The sequence below is a fragment of the Myotis yumanensis genome, unplaced genomic scaffold, assembly GCF_028538775.1.
Source record: "Myotis yumanensis isolate MYYU_CA2020_CCGP unplaced genomic scaffold, mMyoYum1.0.hap1 SCAF_2, whole genome shotgun sequence".
Lineage (NCBI taxonomy): Eukaryota > Metazoa > Chordata > Mammalia > Chiroptera > Vespertilionidae > Myotis > Myotis yumanensis.
Genome location: NW_027223753.1, coordinates 131911 through 153680, shown reverse-complemented (window position 1 = coordinate 153680; position 21770 = coordinate 131911). Strand labels below are relative to the sequence as shown.

The following is a 21770-nucleotide window of genomic DNA, read 5'->3' as shown; positions in this document are numbered from 1 at the left end:
GACCAGCCGGGAGGACCACTGGGCAGGCCCGCCTCGCCCTCTGACCCACACGCTTTACAAAACCACGGACACACGCTGGCCAGCAGGATGTTCCTGACTGGTCACCACAGCCCCCAGTCCCCGGCTCCAGCGGGACAGTGACCGTGGGAGAGGGAAGGAAGTGACCGTGAGATAACAGAATTTGTACAGGTCGGTCTCTGCCCCGGTTCCTGGCACCGAGCTCCCGGTGTCATGTCCTGGATGGCAGGGCCACCGGCAGTCTCTCGTCCGTGAGCAGCTCTGCTGGGCTCCTGGTGAGGCCTGGTCCCCACAGAAACCCAGCCCTGCATTCCCGTGAGAGGGGACAGGGCTGACCCCACAGTGAATGACCGTCTGCGCAGATCCCTGCCGGGTGGGCTCAGGGTGAGTGGGAAGGGCAGCCGCGGGTTGGTGGCGCCCAGGACGCGGAAGCCCCGCTCCTTCCACGTGCCACGCCCAGCGCCTCGCTTCCACCTGTGATCACCTGTCCGTTGTCACCTCCTTATAATCAGCTGGCAAATGCGGTGTTTCCCCGAGTTCTGAGCCACTCCCGCTAATCCCGGGGCAGCAGCCATGGGAACCTCCGGTTTGTGCCAAGTCAGACCGATGTCCGGGGGCCTGGCGTCCGTGGGGGCAGCCTGGCGGGACGGAGCCCTGAACCTGGGACCTGAGGCTCCACGCAGGCTGACAGTGTCAGGACGGGCTGGAGTCGGAGCGCGGCATCTCAGGGTGTGAAATGCCCACGCCTGGACCCGGCACAGCGCTTTGCATGGCTCGGAAGGAGCCCCAAGGAGACAGGAGTGCAGATGTGGGGAGGCACGGAGGGTGGTCCTCCCCGGCCAGGCTCACCGCCCGGAGCACCGGCCTTCCCGGGGGCGTCCGGCGGTGGCCACCCCGTGCGCGCACTCGCCGTCTGTTCCCTTGAGCGCTTCCTGAACGCCCGTCACGCGGAATCGTCTGCCGACACTCAATGCCCGTCCTGGCGCATCCTGGCGATGCCTCCACTGTCGCCCTCGCAGCTCGGCCCGGTCCGGTCCCTCAGCCTCTCACAGGATTTTGGTCCCAGGATCTCGCTTCCGCCCATGACGCGGGGCTGCCGGGAATGGTCTTACTTCCCCGTGCGCCGCTGTGCTGTCCACCCCACTGCTCCCTCCTGTGTTCCCGGTTGGGGGGCGGGGGGGGCGATGACCTGGCCAGGGAAAGGCAACACAGCCCCAAGCCCAGGGTGGCCGGGAGCCCCGCCAGCAGCAGGGGCACAGGACCCAATCTGCCGCTTGCTGGCCGTGTGGCTCACCCTCTCCAGCCGCACCCGACTCCGCCGTGAAAGCGGGTCCTCCTGGCACCCCCGGCCCGACCAGGAAGGTGTCCCTCAGGGTGGACAGTGTTTGGCAAAGTGCTCAGGGGGGTCCTGGCAGGGGCTGCCGCTCGCCACCGTCTCAGAGGCATGTCACCCCGCCCCCCTCCCGAGGACTGGCTCACCTGGGGTGGTGGCATCTGACCCTCTTTCCTGGAACCCCTGTCTGGGGTCCCATCCCCAGGAGGCTATGTGGGGAGATGCTGGCGGGAGTGACCCCCTTTCCCTTCCTGACCTCTCCCAACGCTCTCCAGGGGCCCAGGGGTCATGCCCATTTGGGGTGCCCTCCACGGGAAGCCTTCAAGAACTCCACGCGTCCCCCACACTCCCAACAGGGTGGGCAGTGCTGCCCGGAAGGGGTCTGCGTGGATCACCTCCAAATGACCTGGAGGAACATTCTAGAATCCATCATTTCGCACTGTGTCACTCTAATCCCTCCGTTCCCCACAGGCATCAGGACAAAGCCCTAAGACCCAGAGATCCTGGACTGGCCTTGGGGGGCGGGGGGCAGAGGGTGGTGGGATGGGGGGCGGAGCAAGGTCTCCCAGTAGTGGGGTCCCTTTAAAAGGAAGGAGCAGCCCTCAGCCAGGCAAAGGGAAGCCACGTGCTGGTTGCTGGTCAGCATTCTCTGGCCAGCGTCCGACCCAACCAGGAAGGTGTCCCTCACGTAGCTGGAGGCCCCTCAAATGCCATCTATTTGTGGCCTGGACCCTGCTGGCTGGCAGGAGACATGTGACCTGGGACGGTATTTTTGGCCGTGGGGGTGGGGCTGCATGGCGAGCCGGCACCGGGCCCTGGACAGGCAGCTTGGACGCCCAGTGCTGCTGCTGGGCCGCTGCAGGGTTCCAGGTATGACACCAGCAGCCCCTCATTCCCGCCCGGAGGGGTCCCCGAGGTAGACAGCCCCCAGGGACCTTCCCCAGAGCTAGAGAGGAGGGCGAAGTTCAGGGTCAGGAAGCCGCCTCGGTGCCTGGGGTCCAGGCATCTCCATCTCAGAGACAGAAGGGCAGCCCCACAGGGTTTGAGGGATTGGAGACTCTCCAGCTCGGGTCACCTTGGGTCACTGAGACGGGGCAGGGACGGGGCACGTCTGGGTCGGGGACACAGACCCTGAGGATGCCCGAGGGAGGCAGGAGGCCCCTTTCTGTTCTGGGGCCTCCTCCCTAGGCTCTTCCTGGGGACCCACGTACACTCTGGCCGGCACCGGCGTGACCAGCGGGCGCTCAGAGGAAGCCCAGCGGCCCGTCCCAGCAAGGCTAGTGGAAGGTCATCACCCACGGCTGGTCACCTGCTGGATACTGTGGCCCCGCCCCCATGGCCAAATGCCCCCTGGGGCATGCTGGGACAGGCCAGCTCCCCACAGCCAGGTCGGCCTCTCCGGAGGAAAGTTGGAGGGTAAGGCCGACCCAGCTGAGCAGGAGGTGCTTGGAGACGTGAAGGAAAGCCACTTCCGGGGTTGAAAATCCACGCACGGGGATCCTGCTTCTTCGTGCCCCTCACCGATCCAGAGGCGCTTGGTGGAAGGAATGTGACCCCATGTCGTAGAGTTGCCTCGGGGGGTCGGTTGAAAAGCAGGGACGTGGGGCTGCGGCTATTGGGCCCTGGAGGAAGCAGCCAGCTGCCGCCTGCATCCTGCTTAGTGGCCTTCAGGACGAAGATGCTGGCCCAGTGCTGAGCCAGGGCGGAGGGGTGCTGGCGGGCGGGCAGGCGGTGAAGACCCCGGCCCTGCTGCTCCCGCGCCCTGCTGACCGAAATGGAGAACTTCCAGTACAGCGTCCAGCTGAGTGACCAGGACTGGGCTGAGTTCTCAGCTGCCACCGAGGAGTGTGGTCTCCTGCAGGCCAGCCTGGCCTCTGGGGACGAGCTGCTGTCCAGTGACATTGACCAAGGGGACAGCAGCGGCAGCAGTCCCCCCGGGCCCCGGCCCCTGCTTGGGGGGAGTGGCTGGCCTGGCTTTGAGGAGGAGGACCAGGCGGCCACGAAGCAGCTGGTCAGCAGGTCTTGGCAGGAGCCCGCCCTGGCCCTGGGGGCTGGTCAGCAGACGCCCAGCACGTCAGCACAGTCAGAAGCCCGGCCATCCCGCAGCTCGGGCGCCGCCTCTCTCAGCCAGAGCGTGCCCCGCCAAGGGTCAGTGCCTTCCAAAGACGAGATGCAGAGGCTTCTGCAGGGGCCAGCCCCCCGGGACCCTGGCCCTCGGCCCCCCGGTGAGCCTCCTCCGAGCCCTGAGTCCCCGGGCCGCAGCCCTCTGCCCCAGAGGCCCCCCGGCAGCAGCCCTCTGCCCCAGAGGCCCCCCGGCAGCCCTGGAGCCCCGCCCCGAAGCCCCAGCCGAAAGAAGAGGCGCGCTGCTGGTGCCAAGGGGGGTGGGCGCTCGAGTGCCGCGGGCTCTGCTCCCACCCCCCCGCTGGGCTCCCCGCTGCTCTCTGCGGCCAGGCCTGATGAGGTCCGAGGCCCAGCTGGGTCCAGGGGGAAGGGCCCCTCAGCTGGGTCGGCCGAGCGGACATCAGGAGCCGGGCAGGATGAGCGGGGCCTGGAGTCTGCAGGGGCCCCTGAGCAGGTGGCCCGGCCGGGACTGGATCTGTCTACACCTGTTCTCACTACTGAGCAAGGGTCGGACCCACTCAGCATGACCCCCAGGGCTGGGCCACACGCTGTGGCCACACCTGCCCCAGAGCCTGGTCCAGATTTCTCAATGGCTAAGTCAGACCCGGCTCTTTCTACACCCACCTCCAAGCCTCAGCCTGACACGACTCCATCTACACCCGCCTGTGAGCCTCATTCTGACACGGCTCCATCTACATCCGCCTCCAAGCCTCAGCCTGACACGACTCCATCTACACCCGCCTGTGAGCCTCATTCTGACACGGCTCCATCTACATCCGCCTCTAAGCCTCATCCTGACACGGCTCCATCTACACCCGCCTCCGAGCCTCTTCCTGATATGGCTCCATCTACACCCGCCTCCGAGCCTCTTCCTGATATGGCTCCGTCTACACCCGCCTCCGAGCCTCATCCTGATACGGCTCCGTCTACACCCGCCTCCGAGCCTCATCCTGACACGGCTCCGTCTACACCCGCCTGCCAGCCTAGACTGGATGTGGCCCTGCCCCCGCCTGGCAGAAAGGTCGAGCTGCAGGTGGACTCATCGGCACCTGCCTTGAAGGCGGAGTGTGACGAGGGTGCACCCACCTTGGGCCCCGTTCCCCAGGCTGGGCCTGACTCGGTGGAGGCCAAGGGTGCCCCACAGGCCAAGTTGGATTTGGGCTCTGTGGTGTCTTCAGGGGGGCACCAAGAGAAGCCCAGAGGGGAGCCCTCTGCAGGTGCCCCTGGACACCCCTCGGGGGAGCCCCCGCCAGGGCCTGTCCCAGCCAAGAAGAAGAAAGTGCGGTTCTCTGTGTCTGAGCCCAGCCCCAAGGAGCCAGGGTCAGAAGAGGCCACGCGCCCCCTCTCACCAGCCACAGGCTGGCCCTCAGCCCCCAGGACAGCCACAGGGGGCCGCGGGGGACCCGGAGCTTGGGACGCAGTGGCGGTTGGGCCCAGGCTCCCCCAGCCTCGGATCCTGAAGCACCTGCCGCCCCCTGCCGCCTCTGCCGCGGGGGGGCCTGGGTATAAGAGCTGTTTTGCCGTGACCGTCCCCGAGGCCTACGAGTTCTTTTTTTGTGACACCATCGAGGAGGAGGATGAAGAGGCTGAGGAGGCAGAGGCTGGCGGGGCCCAAGTGCAGTGGCCAGAAGTGTGTGAGTTCTTCTTCCGGGACAGCCGGGCCAAGAGGTCTGTCCCGGCCCCAGCCCCAGCCCCAGAGGACAAGCCTGTGCCGGCCCCTCTGCCCGGAGACCCCATGCCCATCTCCTTCCCCGAAGCCTATGAACACTTCCTTGGGGAGGACAGGCTGGAGGGCGTGCTGGGGCCGGCTGCCCTCCTCCAGCCACAGGCCCGGGAGGCCCCCACGCCGGGGCCCCAGGGGGTGCAGCCTGACCCTGCGCCGGAGCCCAGCCCAGTGGCCACAGAGCAGCTCGACCTGGTGCTCAGGCAAGCAGGTGCGTGTCTCGTGGGCCCCATGGCCTGTCCAGGTCCTGGGAACACACTGTCCAGAGATGTCAGCCAGAGGGCCATGGCAGGGGGAGGGGGCAGGCCAGGAGGCTGGTCTGAGCCAGGGGGAGGCCCTCAAGGAGGATCTTGGAAGGAAGGAGCAGTTCCTGGCCATCCCAGGACACAGTCCAGGTGGGGCAGCCCAGGTCATTCAAGGGTTTGGCTGTGCACCAACTGTCACCCTGAATTCAGGCCCAGATGACTTGACAGCCTTGCCCCTGGCCTCCAGCAGGGCAGGTACTGGGCAGTGGGCACTCCGTGGACTTGGTCTCACATTCCTTCGGGAAGGTAGTTTAGGAACCAGGAAGTGGTGCCCAGAGGCAACTGGCCCAAGTCGGCCTGACTCAACTGTGCCCCACACTGCCGTGTCTTGGGACAGAGGCATCACGGGGAAGATGTGACTCAGACATGTCCCAGGACAGACGTGTCTCAGGGGAGCAGCTGGAGCTCAGAATGTGCTTTCCTCTCCTAGGGGAGCCCTGGGGTCCCCTCACCTCATTTACCTTCAGCCAGAAGGACATGTGCCTGGTGTTTGTAGCCTTTGCAACCTGGGCTGTGAGGACCTCAGATCTGCACACCCCAGACGCCTGGAAAACAGGTTTGGGGGCCCTGGGGGGAGTGGGGATGGTGCCCAGAAGTCAAGTGGAGGGGCCAGCAGGGGTCAGGGTGCCTGGGGGACACAAGGTTCTTCCCTGACCTCGCTCCTCTCGTTGCTGACCCACCGCTCACCCCACGGGCTTCCTCTCGCCCTTCGAGGCTGGCCGTGCAGGTGCAAGTGGTGACCAGGCCGGGAGCCGGCACCCAAGCAGCTCTGCTTCCCTTGCAGTCCTGCTGGCCAACATCGGCACCATCTCCGCCATCCGCTACTTCCGCCGGCAGGTGAGGCTGGGACGCCGCAGCCCCAGCCCCTAGGAGCCAGGCTCAGCCCAGGAAGACGCAGGACCAGGAAACGGCCACAGGTGCTCAGGCCGAGGTGCTGCCCTCTGGCCTTGCCCTTTGACCTTTGTGTTCCATGGCAGCGTCTAAAAGGAGCCAGTGTCCTCGGTCCTGGCTTTTTTGGACTCCACCCGAGGCTCAGGACAGTGGCCGAAGCCCAGGCTGTGCCCACACCTGGGAGGGGAGACTGGGAAGGTTGGGTGGTTGGGGTCCAGCAGGGAACTGGTTAGGAAGGTGGCCAGGTTAGCAAATAAAGCAGGGTGTCCAGTGAAGCTGGAAGTTCAGACAGGCAGTATGTGAGAGTGCTTATACTAAGAAATTACTTGTGGTTTCTCCAAAATCAAATGTAACTGGGCGTTGGTATTTTGTCTGGTAATCGAGTTAGAAGGTGAGTGGTGGAATGGAGCAGGAAATCAGAGGGTGTCCGAGCACCTGGAGGCTGGGCAGGGGCGGGGCTGGGCTGGCAGGGCCTCCTTGGCCTGTTCGAGCCCTGAACCCCAGGGCCTGTGGCCAAGGTCTCCAGGAGCAGGTACCTGGAGGGGCTGCAGGAAGGCGCAGTGGCCCTGCGGGGTTGGGGTCTGCAGGGCAGAGCCTGGAGCCCCTCCTTGGGGAGCCCTGGATGAGGTTCCAAGCAGAGTTTCATGGTGTCAGGCGGAGGGATGGGACACTGGGCTTGTCCCAGGGCTGAGAGGAGCCAAAGAGAGGGCAGGAGGGTGGGCAGGGGCCAGCCGGGCGCTGGAAGGGCATCCAGCCAGGCAGCGAGCACAGGTCCCGGGGCCACAGGGCCTCCTGGCTGTGGGTGAAGAACGAGTGGACACAGACAAATAAAATCTTCTCTTCTTCCTTCTTTAGTCTTTTGTCCATTTCTCCGAGCAACGCCACCCACCCACATGGGCAACCCTCCTAGCTTTGACCTTGCTGACCTCGGGTCCTCATGACCTCTGACCTCACATACTCTGACTCTCTGTAACCCAACTTCCTCAGCCCTCTGACCTTCACCTTCAACCCTGCTCCGTTCTCCCACTCCCAGGTGAAGCCCCTCGAGCTCCTCCCTCACACTTTCCCTGGGGGCTGAGGCTCAGCCCCTCTGGGCATCGCGCCCTCATCTGTGGTCCAGGGCGCTGGTCAGGGCATCCTGGGGGGAAGCTGTCCTCCTGGTCCCTCCAGATCCTAGAAAACTCAGGGTTCTGGAGACCCCCTCCACCCCCCGGGGTCAGACCCTGACTGGGTACTGGGTGGGGGTGGTTGGCCGGTGGCCCCACAAGGAAAGACCCAGGCCTTGCTGGAGACCCCCCCAGAGTCGACACTGGCAGGTGGGACTGAGAAAGCGGCTCAGATCCACTGGGTGAGCCCCCCCTCAGCCTCAGGCGCTTCTCGGGGCCACCGCCGGCGGGAGGGAGACGGAGCCTGGTCCCAGATGTTGTCATAGCTCCTGGGGGGTCCGCCGTCTGGTGGGAGGGCAGAGGTGCGTGTGTCTTCAGGAAGCACCACCCAAGCTCCCCCCCAAAGGAGGCAGGGCCTCTCACTCACCTGGGGGAGGCAGCGGGGGGTCGGGCGAAACTTCCCTGGGAGGGGAGACCTGGGGACCCCAAACACAAGTGTGAGAGCCACGCCCTGGGGAAGGGGCTTGGAGACCAGCTCATGAGCTGCCATGGCTGCCCGTAGTGCCCACTGCCCCAGCATCCGCCTCTGTCTCTCCTGCTCCCAGGGGGCCCCCAGGCCCACAGAACCCCTGTCCAGGTGCAGGAGGCTACTCACGAGCCGAGGAGAGTCGGGGGGCTGGGGCCCACGGCCCTTGACGGAGCCCCGGTGCCGCTGAGAGGCTCGGGGCTGCAGGGCTCCCTTCCTGGAGAGCAAGTGGGGGCTGGAGACTCCAGAGCTGGGGTCGGAGCGAGGCACGGACACGGGCACGGAGGGGAACGGGCTCGAGGGTTCGGGTCCAAGCGAGCTCTTCATCGCAGCAAGGAACTGCCAGGGAAGGGTCGGCGGGTGACTGAGGCCCCGGGCTGGGCCTGGTGGAGCTGGGGGGCCCCTGCCCGCAACCCCCTTTCGCCTCTCGTGGCTTGAGCAGACCGCAGGCTACCTCTAAACCTCAGGCGGTGGGAACCCCACACCCAGGGGGAGGAGCATGATCTAGACCACAGCAGGCTGTGGGCACATCTGGCCCTTCTGTCCCCAGCAGGGCACTGACCTCCCCCAGGCCCCGGACGTCTCTGACTTTGTGATGGGAGGTGGCAGGCGGTGTGTAGGGGTCAGCGTACAGGGGGGAGTGAGGTGTCTCTAGGGAGTGGTCTTCGGCCTCCGGGCCACCCTCCAGGCTCGGCCTGGTCAGCTGCAGGCAAGAGGCAGAAGAGACAGGTTTCCAGGCGCAGGACACCCCGCATCCTCCCTCCTCGAGAGAGGCTCCTAGGTGGTTCCAGGACCTTCCGGGCCCAGGAGACAGAGGCCAGGGCGGTGCAGGGCAGAGGAGAGCCAGGCTCAGGGCTGGGTCAGTGTCTGGGCCCACCTTGGTCAGATCCAGGTGCAGCGGGGTGGCCGGGCCAGGCCCCTCGCCCCGGGCCTTGCTCCTGGGTGACCGACTGCTGCCACCCCGTCTTAGCTCTGCCTTCTGCCCACTGACGCTGGTCCAGCCAGGGTTGGCCTTGTCCTGCGGGGAACAGGACTTTCCAGAAGGTTCCCAGAGCCCTATCCCACACAATCCTCCGAGCCCCCTCCCCCAGGGGCTGGCATCCCGGGCAGGATAGGGTGCCATGGGGACCCAGGCTCCTCCTCACAAGCTCACCGCATGGCCCCTGCCCCCACCCCCAGACACTCACAGATGCAGGCTGGGCAGGGCAGCCAGCTGTGGACGGAACTGAGCACTCGGGGAGGGAACGGCTGGTGCGGTTAGAGTGGGGTGCTGGGTACCCCGAGTCCCAGCTGGTCTGTCCATCTGAGGAGAGCGAGCCTCGGCCGCTGCCCAGGACCTGGCAGTGGGTGGGGGGTCGTGAGCCACGTGGCAGGACGCTTCTCACCACCGACCCACGCCCAGCCCCACCCTGCCCTTCCCTTTCATCACCGCCCACCAGGGCCTGCTGACCCTCACCTGGAGGGGCCCCCGCAGCCCCGGGAAGCCCTCGGGGCCGGGCAGCAGCGGCGCTCCCTCCCGGCGGGAGATGGTCTGCAGGCAGAGCAGCCAGTGGCTGTAGTCCTCGTAGCTGGCGCACAGCACCCGGATGGTGTTGATGAGGGGGCCTGCACACAGACACCGTGAGCGTACCCAGGCCCAGGGCAGAGCCGTAACCGCGGGCACCCTCCCTCCCAGGCCCGGGCACAGCCCACCTTCGATCAGGAAGGAGCGGATCTGCTTCTCCTTCTCCTCCAGGTTGATGTGGATGGCGCTGAGGGGAAGCTCCCCCTGTGGGCAGCCACGGAAGTGGGGCCTTCGCCTGGGGGCAACCCTGGGGCTCTGCCTGGGCCCATCACTCCCCTCGCCCTCCAGAGATGGGGATACCAGGCTGGGCGAGGCAGGGCTCCCCATCTGCCCCGGGGCATCCCCACGCCTCCTGCTGGCCTCTGGGTGGGGACCTCGTCAGCCAATAGCAGACACAGACGCGTGCTCACGGGGACGGGTCCCCTCCATCACCGCTGACTGGGAGGGACGTTGGGGGGACGGAAGCCCCATGTGTGCTTCTCGGCAATGGAAGACCGTGGTCACCCCCAGGTGATGTGGCCAAAGACCCTCCACGGTGACACAGGCGCCCAGACAGGGTCCCTCTTGCTCACAGCAGAGCTGAGACCAGACTGACCAGGGCAGCAGGCTGGTAGGTGGGGCCAGGATGCTCTGTCCCAACTGGCCCCGAAATACAGGTTCCTCCTGAGCTGCCGCCCCCTCCCACCCCTACACGCAGGTGCCTCCCTGGGGCGGGTCACGGTGGGAGGACCGACCTTAAAGCACAGCCCGTCCGCTTCCTCCGAGAAAATGGCCAGGGAAGTCGGGTACAGGACCAGGATCCGGTCCCATCGCTCCTGCCGGGGGTCAAGGGCAGAGTGGAGGGGAGCGAGGGCCTGGCCGCACCTGCTGCCTCCACTCTCCCTCACCCCTCACCCTCAGCCCGTGTCCCCACCCACCTGTGATGGCAGATGCTGCAGCTTGACCCTCGAGGCGCAGATGGCGCTGCCCACCACTTGGCGCCCCCACGTGGTCCGCAGCTGGGCCAGCCTGTGCTGCAGACTCCAGGGGAGCTCGTCCTCAGGGGGGCCCTGGGAAACGGGGGTCAGGGCAGGCAGGCAGGGGGGCCGGGAAAGGGGCTTGGGGTGCATGGTACTGACCTGCGGGGGTGCTGAGTGGCAGCGTTGCAACCCTCTCAGGAGGGCCATCTGCTTTTCCAGGTGGTAGAGCCAGCGTCCCAGCTCGGCCTGGCTGGGGCAGACCACCAGAAGGGGGGCAGGCAGTGGGCCTGTGGGCGGAGAGCAGGGGGGGCTGGGCCAGCACCCCCAGGAGAGGCCCCTCCCCAGCCCCCCCCCCCCCCGCCCCGCAGACCCCAGGACTGCAGTTGCGGGGAGAATACGGCACTGACCAGGACCTGCTGCACTCCTCCCAGCCAGGCACACGGCCATGTGCCCATTGGAAGAAAAGTCAGGATCTCTCAACACTCAGGGTCCTGTCCATGTCCTTGGGCCTGGCCAGAGGGAGCTCTGAGGGGACCAGGTGCTCCCCACCCGCACTGGGGGCGCCCCTACCACACGCCCTGGCCCTCTCACCTCCCGGGCGGGACTGCTCATGCCCACACACCTGTGATCTGGAAGGCATGCTCCCTGGAGTCCTCCATCGGGCAGATGCTCAGCTCCACCAGCGGTAACAGCCCCTGCCAGAGCCCAGCGGGAGGCTGAGCACCCCTAGGCGCCGTGGCCACCGCCTCGGGGGCTCCTCCCTGTCCCCCCAGCCTCCTCCCTCTGCCCACTTCCCTCACCTGGAAAGTGAGTCCCTCAGAACCGTGGGCCTGGAAGTAGAGGTGGGAAGGAAACAGCTCCAGGTAGCAGTCGCTGACATCCTGGGGGAGCAGGGCTGCTGTCTGAGCACGGGAGGCGGGGGGGCAGGCCGCGGGCTGGGTCCAGACCCCCACCCGGCCCGGCCCCCACCTGGCTATGCTGGAATCTCAGTTGGACCTTGGCATAGTGCACAACCTTGCCCAGGTTCCTCACAGGCACCCTGCGCCGCCCCTTCTTGAAAACGCTCAGGAACGGCTGGTCCAGGTGTTCTCGCTGGCTTTCCAGGCCCGGGAGGTCCTGCGGGGAGCACAGCTCAGGGGAGGAGGCCTGAGCAACAGTCCACACACGCACACACGCACACGCACACGCGTGCACACATGCACACACACTCACGCACACACGCACACACGTGCACACACGCGCACACAGACACGCATGCACACACACACACACACACTGCCTCACTGCCATGGTGGAGACAGTGATGTTTGGACTCAAAGGAGATTCCTAAGCTGTGTGCCCTTATTTTGGTTATTCAGCCCCTCCGTCTCGTTGGTCACAGTATTTTGGGTGTCCGAATGAGACAGTACTGAAAACCCTCCTGGCCCAGCTGGTGTGGCTCAGTGGGTTGAGCATCAACCTATGAACCAGGAGGTCACAGTTTGATTCCCAGTCTGGGAACATGCTTAGATTTGGGCTCTATCCCCAGGGTGGGGCGTGCAGGAGGCAGCTAATCAATGATTCTCTCTCATTGATGTTTCTATCTCTCTCTCCCTCTCCCATCTCCTCTGAAATCAATAAAACATATATTTTAAACCCCCTCCCCCCCGAATCTTCTATTGGCTGGTAAATGTTTAATCTGGTACTAAGAAAGGGGGGGCGCGTGTCTGATGGATTTGCCAGTCCCTCCACAGGCCATTCTGAGCCACTGTGATGTCTGTGAACGTGGAGCTTGGAAGAGAGCCCGTGACCCTGATCTCCTGACGTCAGTCAGTGGAGGCCTAAATGTGCCTGGACACGCTGCCTAGCCCTGGGCCGGGCGGGCAGACACCGGGCTTCCTGCCTGGCAATGGCTGAGGGGTCGCTGAGGACCTGCCCCCACCCCGACTCCTCCCTCACATCAGGCACATGCCCAGCTCAGGGCCTTCGAGTTGGCTGTCCCTCTGCCTGGGACAGTCTCCTCACCTCCTTCAGGGAGTGGCTCACGTTGCCTCCTCGTAACGCCCTGTCTGCCCCTCCAACTTCCCAACCTCCCCGACCACTCTGCACGCCTCGGTGCTAACCACATCTTCCTCATGATACCTTGTGCTCATTTGTCTGGCCATCTGGCTCTGTGTCACAGGGATGGGAACTCCCTGAGCACAGGGGGTTTGTCTGTTTTGGCCGCTGCTGCATTGTCAGGGCCAGGACAGGTCTGAGATGTGCTGGGGATTCAGTGCCTGCCTGCCGGCACCCCCACACAGCCAATGCTGGGGCACGGAGAATCCTCCACAAATGGGAGTCAGACTGGGAGTCGGATGGGGCTGCGGCTGGAGGGGGCGCTGTGGAGGGCCATGCTCCCTCCGGAGCCGGCAGGGGCTGCCTCCCAGGCTGCCGTGCCCTGGCTGAGCTGAGCCGCCCCTTAGACAAGCCCAGGAATGTGCACAGACAGACGCGAAGCTTCCCGGCCTCCCTGCCTCTGGGTGGGGCCTCCTGCACCCACACCCAGTTCAGGGAATGATGCGGGGATGGGACTGTGAAAAATAGGCCACAGAGCAGGAAGGACTGTGAAACTGCCCTGTGGCCCGGGCTCGGCCGTAGGGTCCAGGGAGGAGTCAGCTCAGAGCCACCACAGGCAGGACCCGAGAGCCGGCTTCTCCGGGGCCCCATCTCCCGACACAACATGCTGGTGCCCTGTCCAGCCACCCCCAGTCCTGGCAAGAGGACCGCCACACCCGGAGGGACTCCACCAGGCCCTACGATGTGTGGGCCTGGACATCAGGAGCTGAGGTCCGAGACGGGGCCACACGGGACCCCATCCCTCTGAGGGAGCACGTTGCTGAAGCCAGTCCTTGCCCCAGGGAGCCCTGGACCTCAGGGGGCAGGGAGGGGCCAGCCTGCTGGGCACACACTGGGGGAAGCCCACACCAGCAGGGGACCAACCGAGGCACGCTGGGCGGAGCCCTGGCCCAAGCCCCTGGCACAGTCACACCTGTTCCTCCTGCACCCTCCTGGAATGACAACTTGGGGGTCACTTCCCTCACATGCTGGGACCCATGCCAGTCATCTGGAATGCTGGGTGTCTCCCCCACAGGGGCTGGGCAGGGGGCGGGGTGACTCTCAGCTCGGCTGTGCCAATCCTTGCAGTGTGGCCCTGGGGGTGGGGGTGGGGGCGCAGGGCGTTGCTATGGGAGGAGGCAGTGGTAAGTGCTGGATGCTGGGGGACGCCTGGGAAGGAACTGAGTCCGGGAATAGGTGCGAGGCGGGCTCACTGCTCACCAAGCCCCTGCCTCAGAGTGAAGAGCAGATGGGGCTGGATGCACGTCCCCACCAGGAACACCACATCCAGCCCACACAGAACAACTCAGACACGTGTGCTTGGTCCAACCCAAAGGCGCCTGGACACGCTGGCCAGTCCCCACCCGGCTGCAGACCCGGGGCTCCCGCCCGGCCACAGCGCCCCTCGAGCAGCCTGGGAGGCCCCGCCCCCGCCCAGCCGGGCCGGCGCTGCTCACCCACTGACTCAGAGTCGTCCCAGTTTCGTTCTCAGCTCAGACTTTCGGCCAGACCAGCTTCTAGGGCGGGGCTGCTCCTACTTCCTCACCTGGTTCTGGGACTGACGGCCCCGAGGGGCTACCCCTGGGGGCTCTGGGCCGAGCAGACACAGTCCCGCGCCCCCCACCCCCCACCCCGCCCGGTGGCCCGCACCGCGCCGGGCACGCCCACCGCTCACCGTCCCCGGGATGTAGCAGAAGATCTTGTCGGCAGTGGTGTCCCCGTCGTCGGGACTGGCCTCGGAGCCAAACAGGCCGGCCAACCTCCTGGTGCCATCCTCTCTGCGGACAAGGGGAGCGGCTCACAGCCTGGCCCCCAGGCGGGCGGGGGCGACCCCAGACCCAGCCTGAGCCGCCCCCTCACCTGCTGCCCTTCAGCGAGGGCTTCCTGGAGAAGGAGGCCCTGAGCCTCCTGGAAGCCTGGGGCACGCAGTGGTTGTTCCCCATGGGCAGCGGCGGCGGCAGCGGCGGCTGGCCTGGAGAGCAGGGCGACAGGTCTGGGTCCCTGGGTCCTGGCCTCCTGCCCCCACCTCCCGGGGCGGGGCTGGCGGCGTCTGCCTGGTGCCCAAACACAGGGTGAGGGTGGAGCCGCCCTGGGCGGACCGGCTCCTACCTGGGCCCAGCCTTTCAGTCCTCAGCCCTGGGTCCTCTGCGTAAGAAGGCCGTCCTGGGAGGTGTGGGGGAGGCTCCCCCAACCCAGCCTCCCACGTGTGATGGATGGGCCTCCCAGGCCTGTCCCCGGAGCGCATGCCCCGCCTGAACCTGGGCTGGGATGTCTGGGGCTTGAGCTCGGGGAGACAGGGACCCCTTCGAGGCATCCCACGTGAGCACACATCCTGTTTCCACCTCAGTGCCCATCTGAGTCACCAGTGACTGTAACGGGGGGGGTGCTCGCTGGGGAAGCAAGTCCAACGTGAGGGAAGGGAAAGCCAGGACCCCCGCCCCAGCCTCCTCGCTTGCCTTGGCTCAGTCCTCACTGCGCCAAGGTCAGGGTCCCACAGGCTTAACCAGAAGCCAGGAAGGAGGCGTGGACTTCCCAGGGGGTGGGGCAGCCATGGTGGGCCTTGGGCCACGGGGCCTCGCAGGACCAGGCTGAGGGGCCAGGGTCAGCCTCTTGTCCAGGACAGCGCAGTGCTGCCCCAGCTGGACACGATGGCGCCCTCCAAGGCCCCAGATGCCAACGCCATACCTCTGCCCAACTGTATACCCACCCCCAGACCTTCCTGGTCAACCCAGACAGAACCCCAAAAGGCAGAGATCACGCTGGACACAGGCCTAGAGCCCGAGGAACACGTTTATTGTCCAAGGCGGCTCATATTGCTGAGGGGTCTGGGGCACACGCGGTGCCAGCTCAGTGCAGGATCCAGGAGACGCCACGCCCACAGGCAGGAAGGCCCACCCCCGCGGCCTCCGCAGCACGCCTTGCCCTTGAGGCCAGGGCCTGTGCCAAGTGGAGGCTGGGGGTCTGCACCTGCTCAGAAGGCCCCCTCCCCCCACCCACGGCTCTGCATCTACCCCTTGGTCCCCCCAGATCTGCAGAGTCCGAGTTGGCCCTGACCCACATCCCTTGAGTGTCTACCCCCAGCGAGAGGGCAGGACACCCGGATGGCAGCTTGGTCCCAGAGACGCAGAAACTTCCAGAGCAACCATATGAACTGGTAGCTGGGGCACTAGTCATCATCAATAAATACTGAATAAATACACACACGCATAAATACACGGCACACACATAAGTGAGCACTGCGGAATGGACACGGACATGTGGACAGACGGTACAGGGCGTCCCTGGTGGGAACCCAACCCCGATGCACGGTTGAGGGCAGGGAGGCGCTGGCCCCCGTGGGGCTTAAGGCATGTGGGAGGCTGTGGGCGAGCCTGTCAGTCCTGCCGTGGTCAGAGGCTGGTGGACGACACGGACAGCGTGGGCGAGGAAGGAGGCGGGAAGTTGAGCAGCTCCAGCACCGCCACGCCCACGCTGCTGCGCCGCGTGAACATGCAGGACGCCGACACCCACTTGTTGGTCCTCGGGTTGTATTTCTCGATGGAGTTGAGGCTGGAGCTACCGTCGTTGCCCCCCACGGCGTACAGCCACCCATCCATGGCCACCAGGTCGTGGGTGCTCCTGGGGGCGGGGCGGGCGGGTGTGAGATCGCAGATGGGCCACAGGCCAAGGCGAAGCCTCTGGGGATGGGGCCACAGACCATGGGAGGAGCCTCCCGGAGCTGGGAGGTGTGAGGGGTGGGGTGGGGGTACTGGAGCTGAGCCTAGACGGGGGTGGGGGGTGGGGGGGGGTAGGCATACCACGCAGGGGTGAGACACGTGGCAGTTGTCTCTGAGGGGGCAAACAGGCTGTGGGGGGACAGGGGCCCGCCCGGGCCGTGGCACAGCGCACCTTCGGATGTTCATGGGCGCCACGCTCTCCCAGGCACCGGCCTTGGGGCTGTATCTCTCCACAGAGTTGAGGCAGCTGGTGCCGTCGTTGCCGCCGGCCACGTAGAGCGCCCCCTCCAGCACTGCCACGCCAGCCGAGCTGCGCCGGCTCAGCATGGAGGCCACCGGCGTCCACGTGTTCGCCTGTGGTGGGGGAACCCGCTGGGGCACACCCACTACCAGCCCCCCTCCACCTCCACAGCACACTGCCCCCTCCAGGCCGGGTGTCCGTGGGACAAGGGGGGAGGGGCGGAGGGACCTAAAGGTCTGAGGCTCTGGGGGGTGTGGGTGGCCAGAGTGCTGACCGCAGACAGCCCTTGGGGAGGGGAACACCTGTGACTGGGGTGTTTCGCACCTGGGGCTCATACTTCTCCACAGTGGCCAGGTGTGAGGAGCTGTCGTAACCGCCCACCGCATACAGGTTGCCATCTGCAGGGAATCAACATGCCCGTGGCCTGCCTGCTGTGTGTGGGGTCTCCAGGGTGGGGCAGGCAGGGGTGGGCGCCACAGCAAGCAAGCCCTGTCACCCACCGAGCATAGCAACACGGACGTATCGCCTGCGGGTGCTCATGGCGGCGATGGACGTCCAGGTTCCCGTCAGGGGGTCATAGCGCTCGGCACTGCGGACAATAGGACCACTGCTGGCCTTGAGTGGCAGCAGACCAGGGCTGCCCTCCCCCAGAGGATGGGAAGTCACAGAGACTGACCCCAGAGTCTCACTGGAGCAGGAAGTGGGCCTGCTGGGTGTGCATGGGCCCCTGCTGCCTGGGCGATCCTGTGCCAGTGCCCACCTGGGCCCAGTCCTGGACCCATGGGATTGGGTCCCAGAGAGGAGCAGAAGGGACAGGTGGCTGGCACAGAAAACAGGCCTCGGGGACTTGAGACTGACGGGATCCCGCTTTGCTCCCCTGGAGGTATGACCTCTGCAGTCCTGGTGCAGCACACCTGTGGCCGGGCCCAACCCTAAAGGCCACCCTGCCCCGACCCCCACCACTACCTGTTGAGGCAGGAGGCCCCATCGTAGCCACCGGCTGCGTACAGGAGCCCGTGCAGGGCAGCCACTCCCAGGCAGCTGCGCCTCGTGCCCATGGACACCTCGGGCTGCCAGGTGTTGGTCACAGGGTCGTACGACTCCACGGTGGCCAGATCAGAAGTCCCGTCGTAACTAGGAGAGGGGTCCGCTTCCGGTCAGGGCTGGCCCGGTGGGCACACAGGGGCCCCTCACCCGAGAGCAGCCTCCACACGTACCCGCCCACTGCGTACAACCGGTTCCCGACTGCCGCCACGCCCACCCGGGCTCGGCGTGTGGACATGGAGGCCACCACGTGCCAACGGTCCGTGCGTGTGTCGTAGGCTTCACAGTCCCCATGGATGGCGAACAGGCTCCCGCCACCTAGAGAGGGGGAGGGGAGGGGACAAGAGGAGGGGCTCAGGGAGGTGATGGGCTGGGGGGCTCTGGCACAGCTCAAGGTGGAGGGCATTGGGGCTCCAAGGGTGCGGACAGGGATTTGAGTGGGACACACCACATGGGATCCTCCAGAGGTGGACACAGAAGCAGCATGGGTGGGCGCAGGGTGTGACCAGCACAGGGGGGATGGGCTGGTGTCGGGCTCGTGGACAGAAGAGGCCTGACAGGGTGAAGGGAGAGGGAAGGGATGTGGGGACCCAGCAGGTGGGCGTACCCACAGCGAAGAGCACAGGGCCGGCACCCTCACAGCGTCGGGGCCGAGTGCGGCTCGTGCCCAGGACGCCTCTCTGCTCTGGCAGCAGGTGGAACTTGAGGGCCTCGATGAGCAGGTCCTTGCAGTCAGGGTGGTGCCGCACCAGGCTCTCGGCGTCCACGTGGCCCAGCAGGAAGTCGCGGCTCAGCAGGGGCAGACGCACACACTTCATCAGCTGGGGTGCGGGAGTGCCACGGTCAGGCAGCAGGTGGGACCCGTGGGCACACTTCCTCCTGGCAGTGAGACCCCCCAGACACCTGTCTGCCTGTCCCCCGGACACTTCTCGAGACACGTGCCTGCAACACCCTGGACACGGAGGAGCCCAGGCGCACCCAGGTCCTCAGACACGGCATCCCCTCCAGACACAGCAGCCCCCGGGGCGGCCTCACCCGTGGGACGTGCTGCCTCCGAGCATCCACGTCGTGCTTGACCCAGCTCAGGACTGCGCGATAGACGTCCTCCTCTGAAGGCACGTTCAGGCTGTCACTAGAGACCAGTTCCAGCACCTGGGGGTAGGGACCCTCAGACCTGAAATCTGGGGAGGGTCTTGGGGGCCCACGGAGCCCTGATGATCCTGGGAAGGAGAGTCCAATGGGGGCCCCAGTGTTCCTATGAGGAGGGGCCAAGTGGCATCAGGAGCCACAGACCCAGTTCCTGGGTGCCCAGGCCCAGAGCAAAGAAGAAGGCTTGGGTGGGGTCAGAAGATGGGGGCAGGGGCTGTGCCAGAGGCAGGGGGTGGGGCTGGAACATGGGTCAGAGGCTGGGAATAAAGGCCAGGGGGAGAGGCCCGGGCCTTAAGGGCCCAAATGATGGGGGTCAAAGAGTTCAAGGGCTGGGTGCTTTCTGGGGTCCAGGGACGGGTCGTGGTCCAAGCTGCACCCCAGCTGGCACATTACCTGCTTTAGCGGCAACAGCATGAACTCCTCCGTCTTGGCCACGTCCACGAAGTGCTGCAGCACGTACCTGTGTGCCGCCTTGAGCAGGTCGCTGCACGAGTGCGTGTCGGCAAAGCCCCGGATGCCCAGGCAGTTGGAGGGGTCCAGCTGGCTCAGCAGGAACTTGCAGCAGGCGTCACGGACCCCGTTCAGCTGCAGAAGGCTGGCGGCGGGGAGCAGAGTCTGTGGGTGAGGAGGGAGAGAGGGCAGGGGAGCGGCGACAGCGAGGAGCACAGGACTGGCACCCTCACAGCGTCGGGTGAAGAGAGCCGAGGCAGGAGACCAGGTGGGACCAGGCGGCCAGGGGGAAGCCCCTCACCTGCACGTTGCCCTCGCCCACCACAATCTCAGCCGTGTACGCAAACTGCACCAGCTGGTCCAAGGCCTGAGGATCGATGTCGTGCAGCGTCACGTGGGTCTGGCGGCTCTCGCTCATCTCATCTGCGGGGATGGGACGGTGGGTCAGGCCAGTCCCGCCGGGGGGACCGGAAGAGCCCCCCGAGTGCCCACTGGTGGGGTGTACTTGCTTGTGAACATGGCGTGGAAGTAAGGGCTGCAAGAGGCCAGCACCACCTTGTGAGCTCGGATCTCCTTGGCGGCCACGTGCAAAACGATGTCGCACAGGAGGCCGCGCTGCCGCATGCGGCTCATGGCCACGAAGGCGTCGTGGTAGTGCCGCTTGGAGTTGTGGGACACCGTGTGGCCCTCCCGGCTCAGCAGCTGCATGGCGCCCTCCATGGGGGCCGTGGGCCGGGTCTGCCGGGTCCTCGCACGCTCGGCCTCGGTGCTGCAGGCGGGCGGCGCCAGGTCAGGGCCGGGACACCGGGAGGCCACTCCTCCCCCAGGGCCATGCCCGGCACCTGCGAGGACCTCCCCTGCGGCCGCGGCTCACCCATCTGCCACCTCAGAGCCTCCCACGTCCCGAACGAGGTCGGGGTGTTGGGCCGGTACCGCCTCTCTGCCCACCCGCCTTGGGCACAGGACCCCGTGCGCCCAGGCCTCGTCAGAGCCAGGCTTTCCTGTCCACGGCCAGCCTTCCCGGCCCCATCGGAGTAGGGTGTCCACAGCCCCGCCGGCGCAGAAGCGCCCGGAGCGAAACCGGTCCGCGGCTCCGGCGGCTGTGAAGCGGGCCCTGCGCCCACCGGCCAGGCGTGACCTCACTGAACCCTCCGAGCGGCGCCGCCCGTCCCGCCCACGCCCCGCCCCCTTCTGCAGACCGGCCGGCGATCCCAGCAGCGGCGCGGCCAGGACTCAAGGGCAGCGGGCGGGGGGCCGAGCTCCCGGGAGCAGCCACCTCGGGGCGCCGGGTTACGCGGAGGGGCCGCCGGACCCACCGCCCGCGGCCCGAGCCTGCGGGCGCCGAGGCCGCCCCTCCCGGGAGCCCGCCAGGTCGGCGCGCCCCTCCCTCCCTCCTCCCGGACCTGCTCAGCGCCAGCCCGGCCCGCGGCCCGGGTCCCGCTACTCACGCGGGCGGCTGCGGCGGCGGCGGCGGCGGCGGCGCCTCGGGCCCGGGCCCCGGGCTGCCGTGCTCCGGGCTTTGCGTCCTGCCGGCCGGGCGCTCGCTGCGCGGCTGCATGGGCTCGGCCACCGGACCCGCGATCCGCGGAGGAGCCCAGACGAACGGCCGGGACCGCTGGAGGGCTGCGCGGCGGTGGCGGCCGCTCGGCGTCCCTGGCTCCCGCCGCTGCCCGCAGCCGTTGTTTCTCGGCGCCGCCCGCCCCGCCTCCCGCGCTCCCGCAGCTGCGGGCGCGCGACGTGGGACGCGAATCCTCTCCGCGTCCCGGCGCCACGCCCGCCCGCTCCTGCAGGACGCCCCCGCCCGGCCCCGCCTGCCGCTTCCATCCCAGGAGCTCCCCGGGCTGCAGCCCCCGCTAACCCCTCCAAGAAGCGCCCCCACCCCGCCACCCCCTGCAAGCCCCAGACCTCCAGCCGGGCGCGGGCTGCGGGTTCGAGGGGGCTGACCAGGGCCTCCGCGCGCCCCGGGGGCTGTGGGATCCACGGGGGGGGGGGGCGAGTCTGGCGGGAAGGAGGGCACAGGCCGTCCTTAAGGCCACCTTCCAGCCTCCGGGCCTTTGCACCTGCGGTTCCCACATCGGGGACAGTCCCTGCCGACCCCGTGGCCTCCGGCAGAGGTGTCCACAGGCGAGTTCCCAGCAGAGCGCTTTCGGGCGGATTTGGGCAACTCCCTCGAACAAGAGCGCCTCCCACCCCACCCCTTCCCCACCACGGGGACGACGGGACCGTCCCGCCCGTGAGGCGGAAACTGCTCTCCTGGCTCTGACCCTCCTGGGTCGGGCGAGGCCAGTCTGGCCACCAGGTGTCCTGTGTCTGTGGGCGAACTGCCCATCTGAGCATCGCCGTTTCTATTTTGCTCTGTTTTTCCTGCCAGAGCGTGGGTTTTTATTGCTGATGTGTAAGCGCTCTCGCCACAGGGTCCTCGGGTGCATTCTGCCCGCGGCCAGAGGCACGGCCACCCTCACAGGCACGTGTTTGCGGAGCCCTGCGGAGCTGTGACCCGGCTGGGCCAGGGCGCCCGGGGTCCCCGCCAGGCCGGTGGTGTTATCAC

At 66.7% G+C, this 21770-nt stretch overlaps 3 protein-coding genes across 10 annotated transcripts; 1 reads left to right on the top strand and 2 right to left on the bottom strand.

Annotated features, from left to right (window-relative positions):
* Positions 1–1999: 1999 nt before the first annotated feature.
* PERM1 (PPARGC1 and ESRR induced regulator, muscle 1) lies at positions 2000–7241 on the top strand. Of its 4 annotated transcripts, none has more exons than XR_011470160.1 (3): positions 2001–5406; positions 5968–6056; positions 6285–6371. XR_011470160.1 is itself a non-coding variant. In XM_070403820.1 (3 exons), the coding sequence occupies exons 1-3, from the start codon at positions 3126–3128 to the stop codon at positions 6368–6370; spliced, it is 2493 nt and encodes an 830-aa protein (XP_070259921.1). In that variant the 5' UTR covers positions 2116–3125; the 3' UTR covers positions 6371–7241. The 4 variants fall into 4 exon arrangements, 3 of the variants coding, with proteins under 3 accessions (XP_070259922.1, XP_070259920.1, XP_070259921.1); XM_070403820.1 differs by having other exon boundaries at positions 2116–5406; positions 5931–6056; positions 6285–7241; XM_070403821.1 differs by lacking the exon at positions 6285–6371 and having other exon boundaries at positions 2000–5406; positions 5968–6094.
* Positions 6509–14957, bottom strand: PLEKHN1 (pleckstrin homology domain containing N1). 3 transcript variants are annotated; one of them, XM_070403824.1, is made up of 17 exons: positions 14732–14954; positions 14483–14594; positions 14298–14400; positions 11516–11662; positions 11347–11427; positions 11169–11241; positions 10706–10833; positions 10505–10636; positions 10322–10402; positions 9716–9791; positions 9480–9628; positions 9211–9360; positions 8901–9041; positions 8586–8726; positions 8153–8362; positions 7925–7973; positions 6511–7842 (listed from the first exon to the last, which is right to left on the bottom strand). In XM_070403824.1, exons 1-17 carry the CDS (start codon positions 14934–14936, stop codon positions 7727–7729), a joined length of 2094 nt encoding a protein of 697 aa, XP_070259925.1. In that variant the 5' UTR covers positions 14937–14954; the 3' UTR covers positions 6511–7726. The 3 variants fall into 3 exon arrangements, with proteins under 3 accessions (XP_070259924.1, XP_070259923.1, XP_070259925.1); XM_070403823.1 differs by having other exon boundaries at positions 6509–7842; positions 10505–10833; positions 11347–11376; positions 14732–14957; XM_070403822.1 differs by having other exon boundaries at positions 6510–7842; positions 10505–10833; positions 14732–14955.
* An 824-nt stretch (positions 14958–15781) lies between these two features.
* Positions 15782–20978, bottom strand: KLHL17 (kelch like family member 17). Of its 3 annotated transcripts, none has more exons than XM_070403817.1 (12): positions 20671–20978; positions 19732–19991; positions 19524–19645; positions 19166–19387; positions 18659–18775; positions 18231–18444; positions 17797–17941; positions 17546–17713; positions 17080–17186; positions 16904–16977; positions 16511–16692; positions 15782–16240 (listed from the first exon to the last, which is right to left on the bottom strand). In XM_070403817.1, the coding sequence occupies exons 1-12, from the start codon at positions 20778–20780 to the stop codon at positions 16012–16014; spliced, it is 1950 nt and encodes a 649-aa protein (XP_070259918.1). In that variant the 5' UTR covers positions 20781–20978; the 3' UTR covers positions 15782–16011. The 3 variants fall into 3 exon arrangements, with proteins under 3 accessions (XP_070259918.1, XP_070259919.1, XP_070259917.1); XM_070403818.1 differs by having other exon boundaries at positions 17080–17168; positions 20671–20977; XM_070403816.1 differs by having other exon boundaries at positions 17812–17941; positions 20671–20880.
* Positions 20979–21770: the final 792 nt, after the last annotated feature.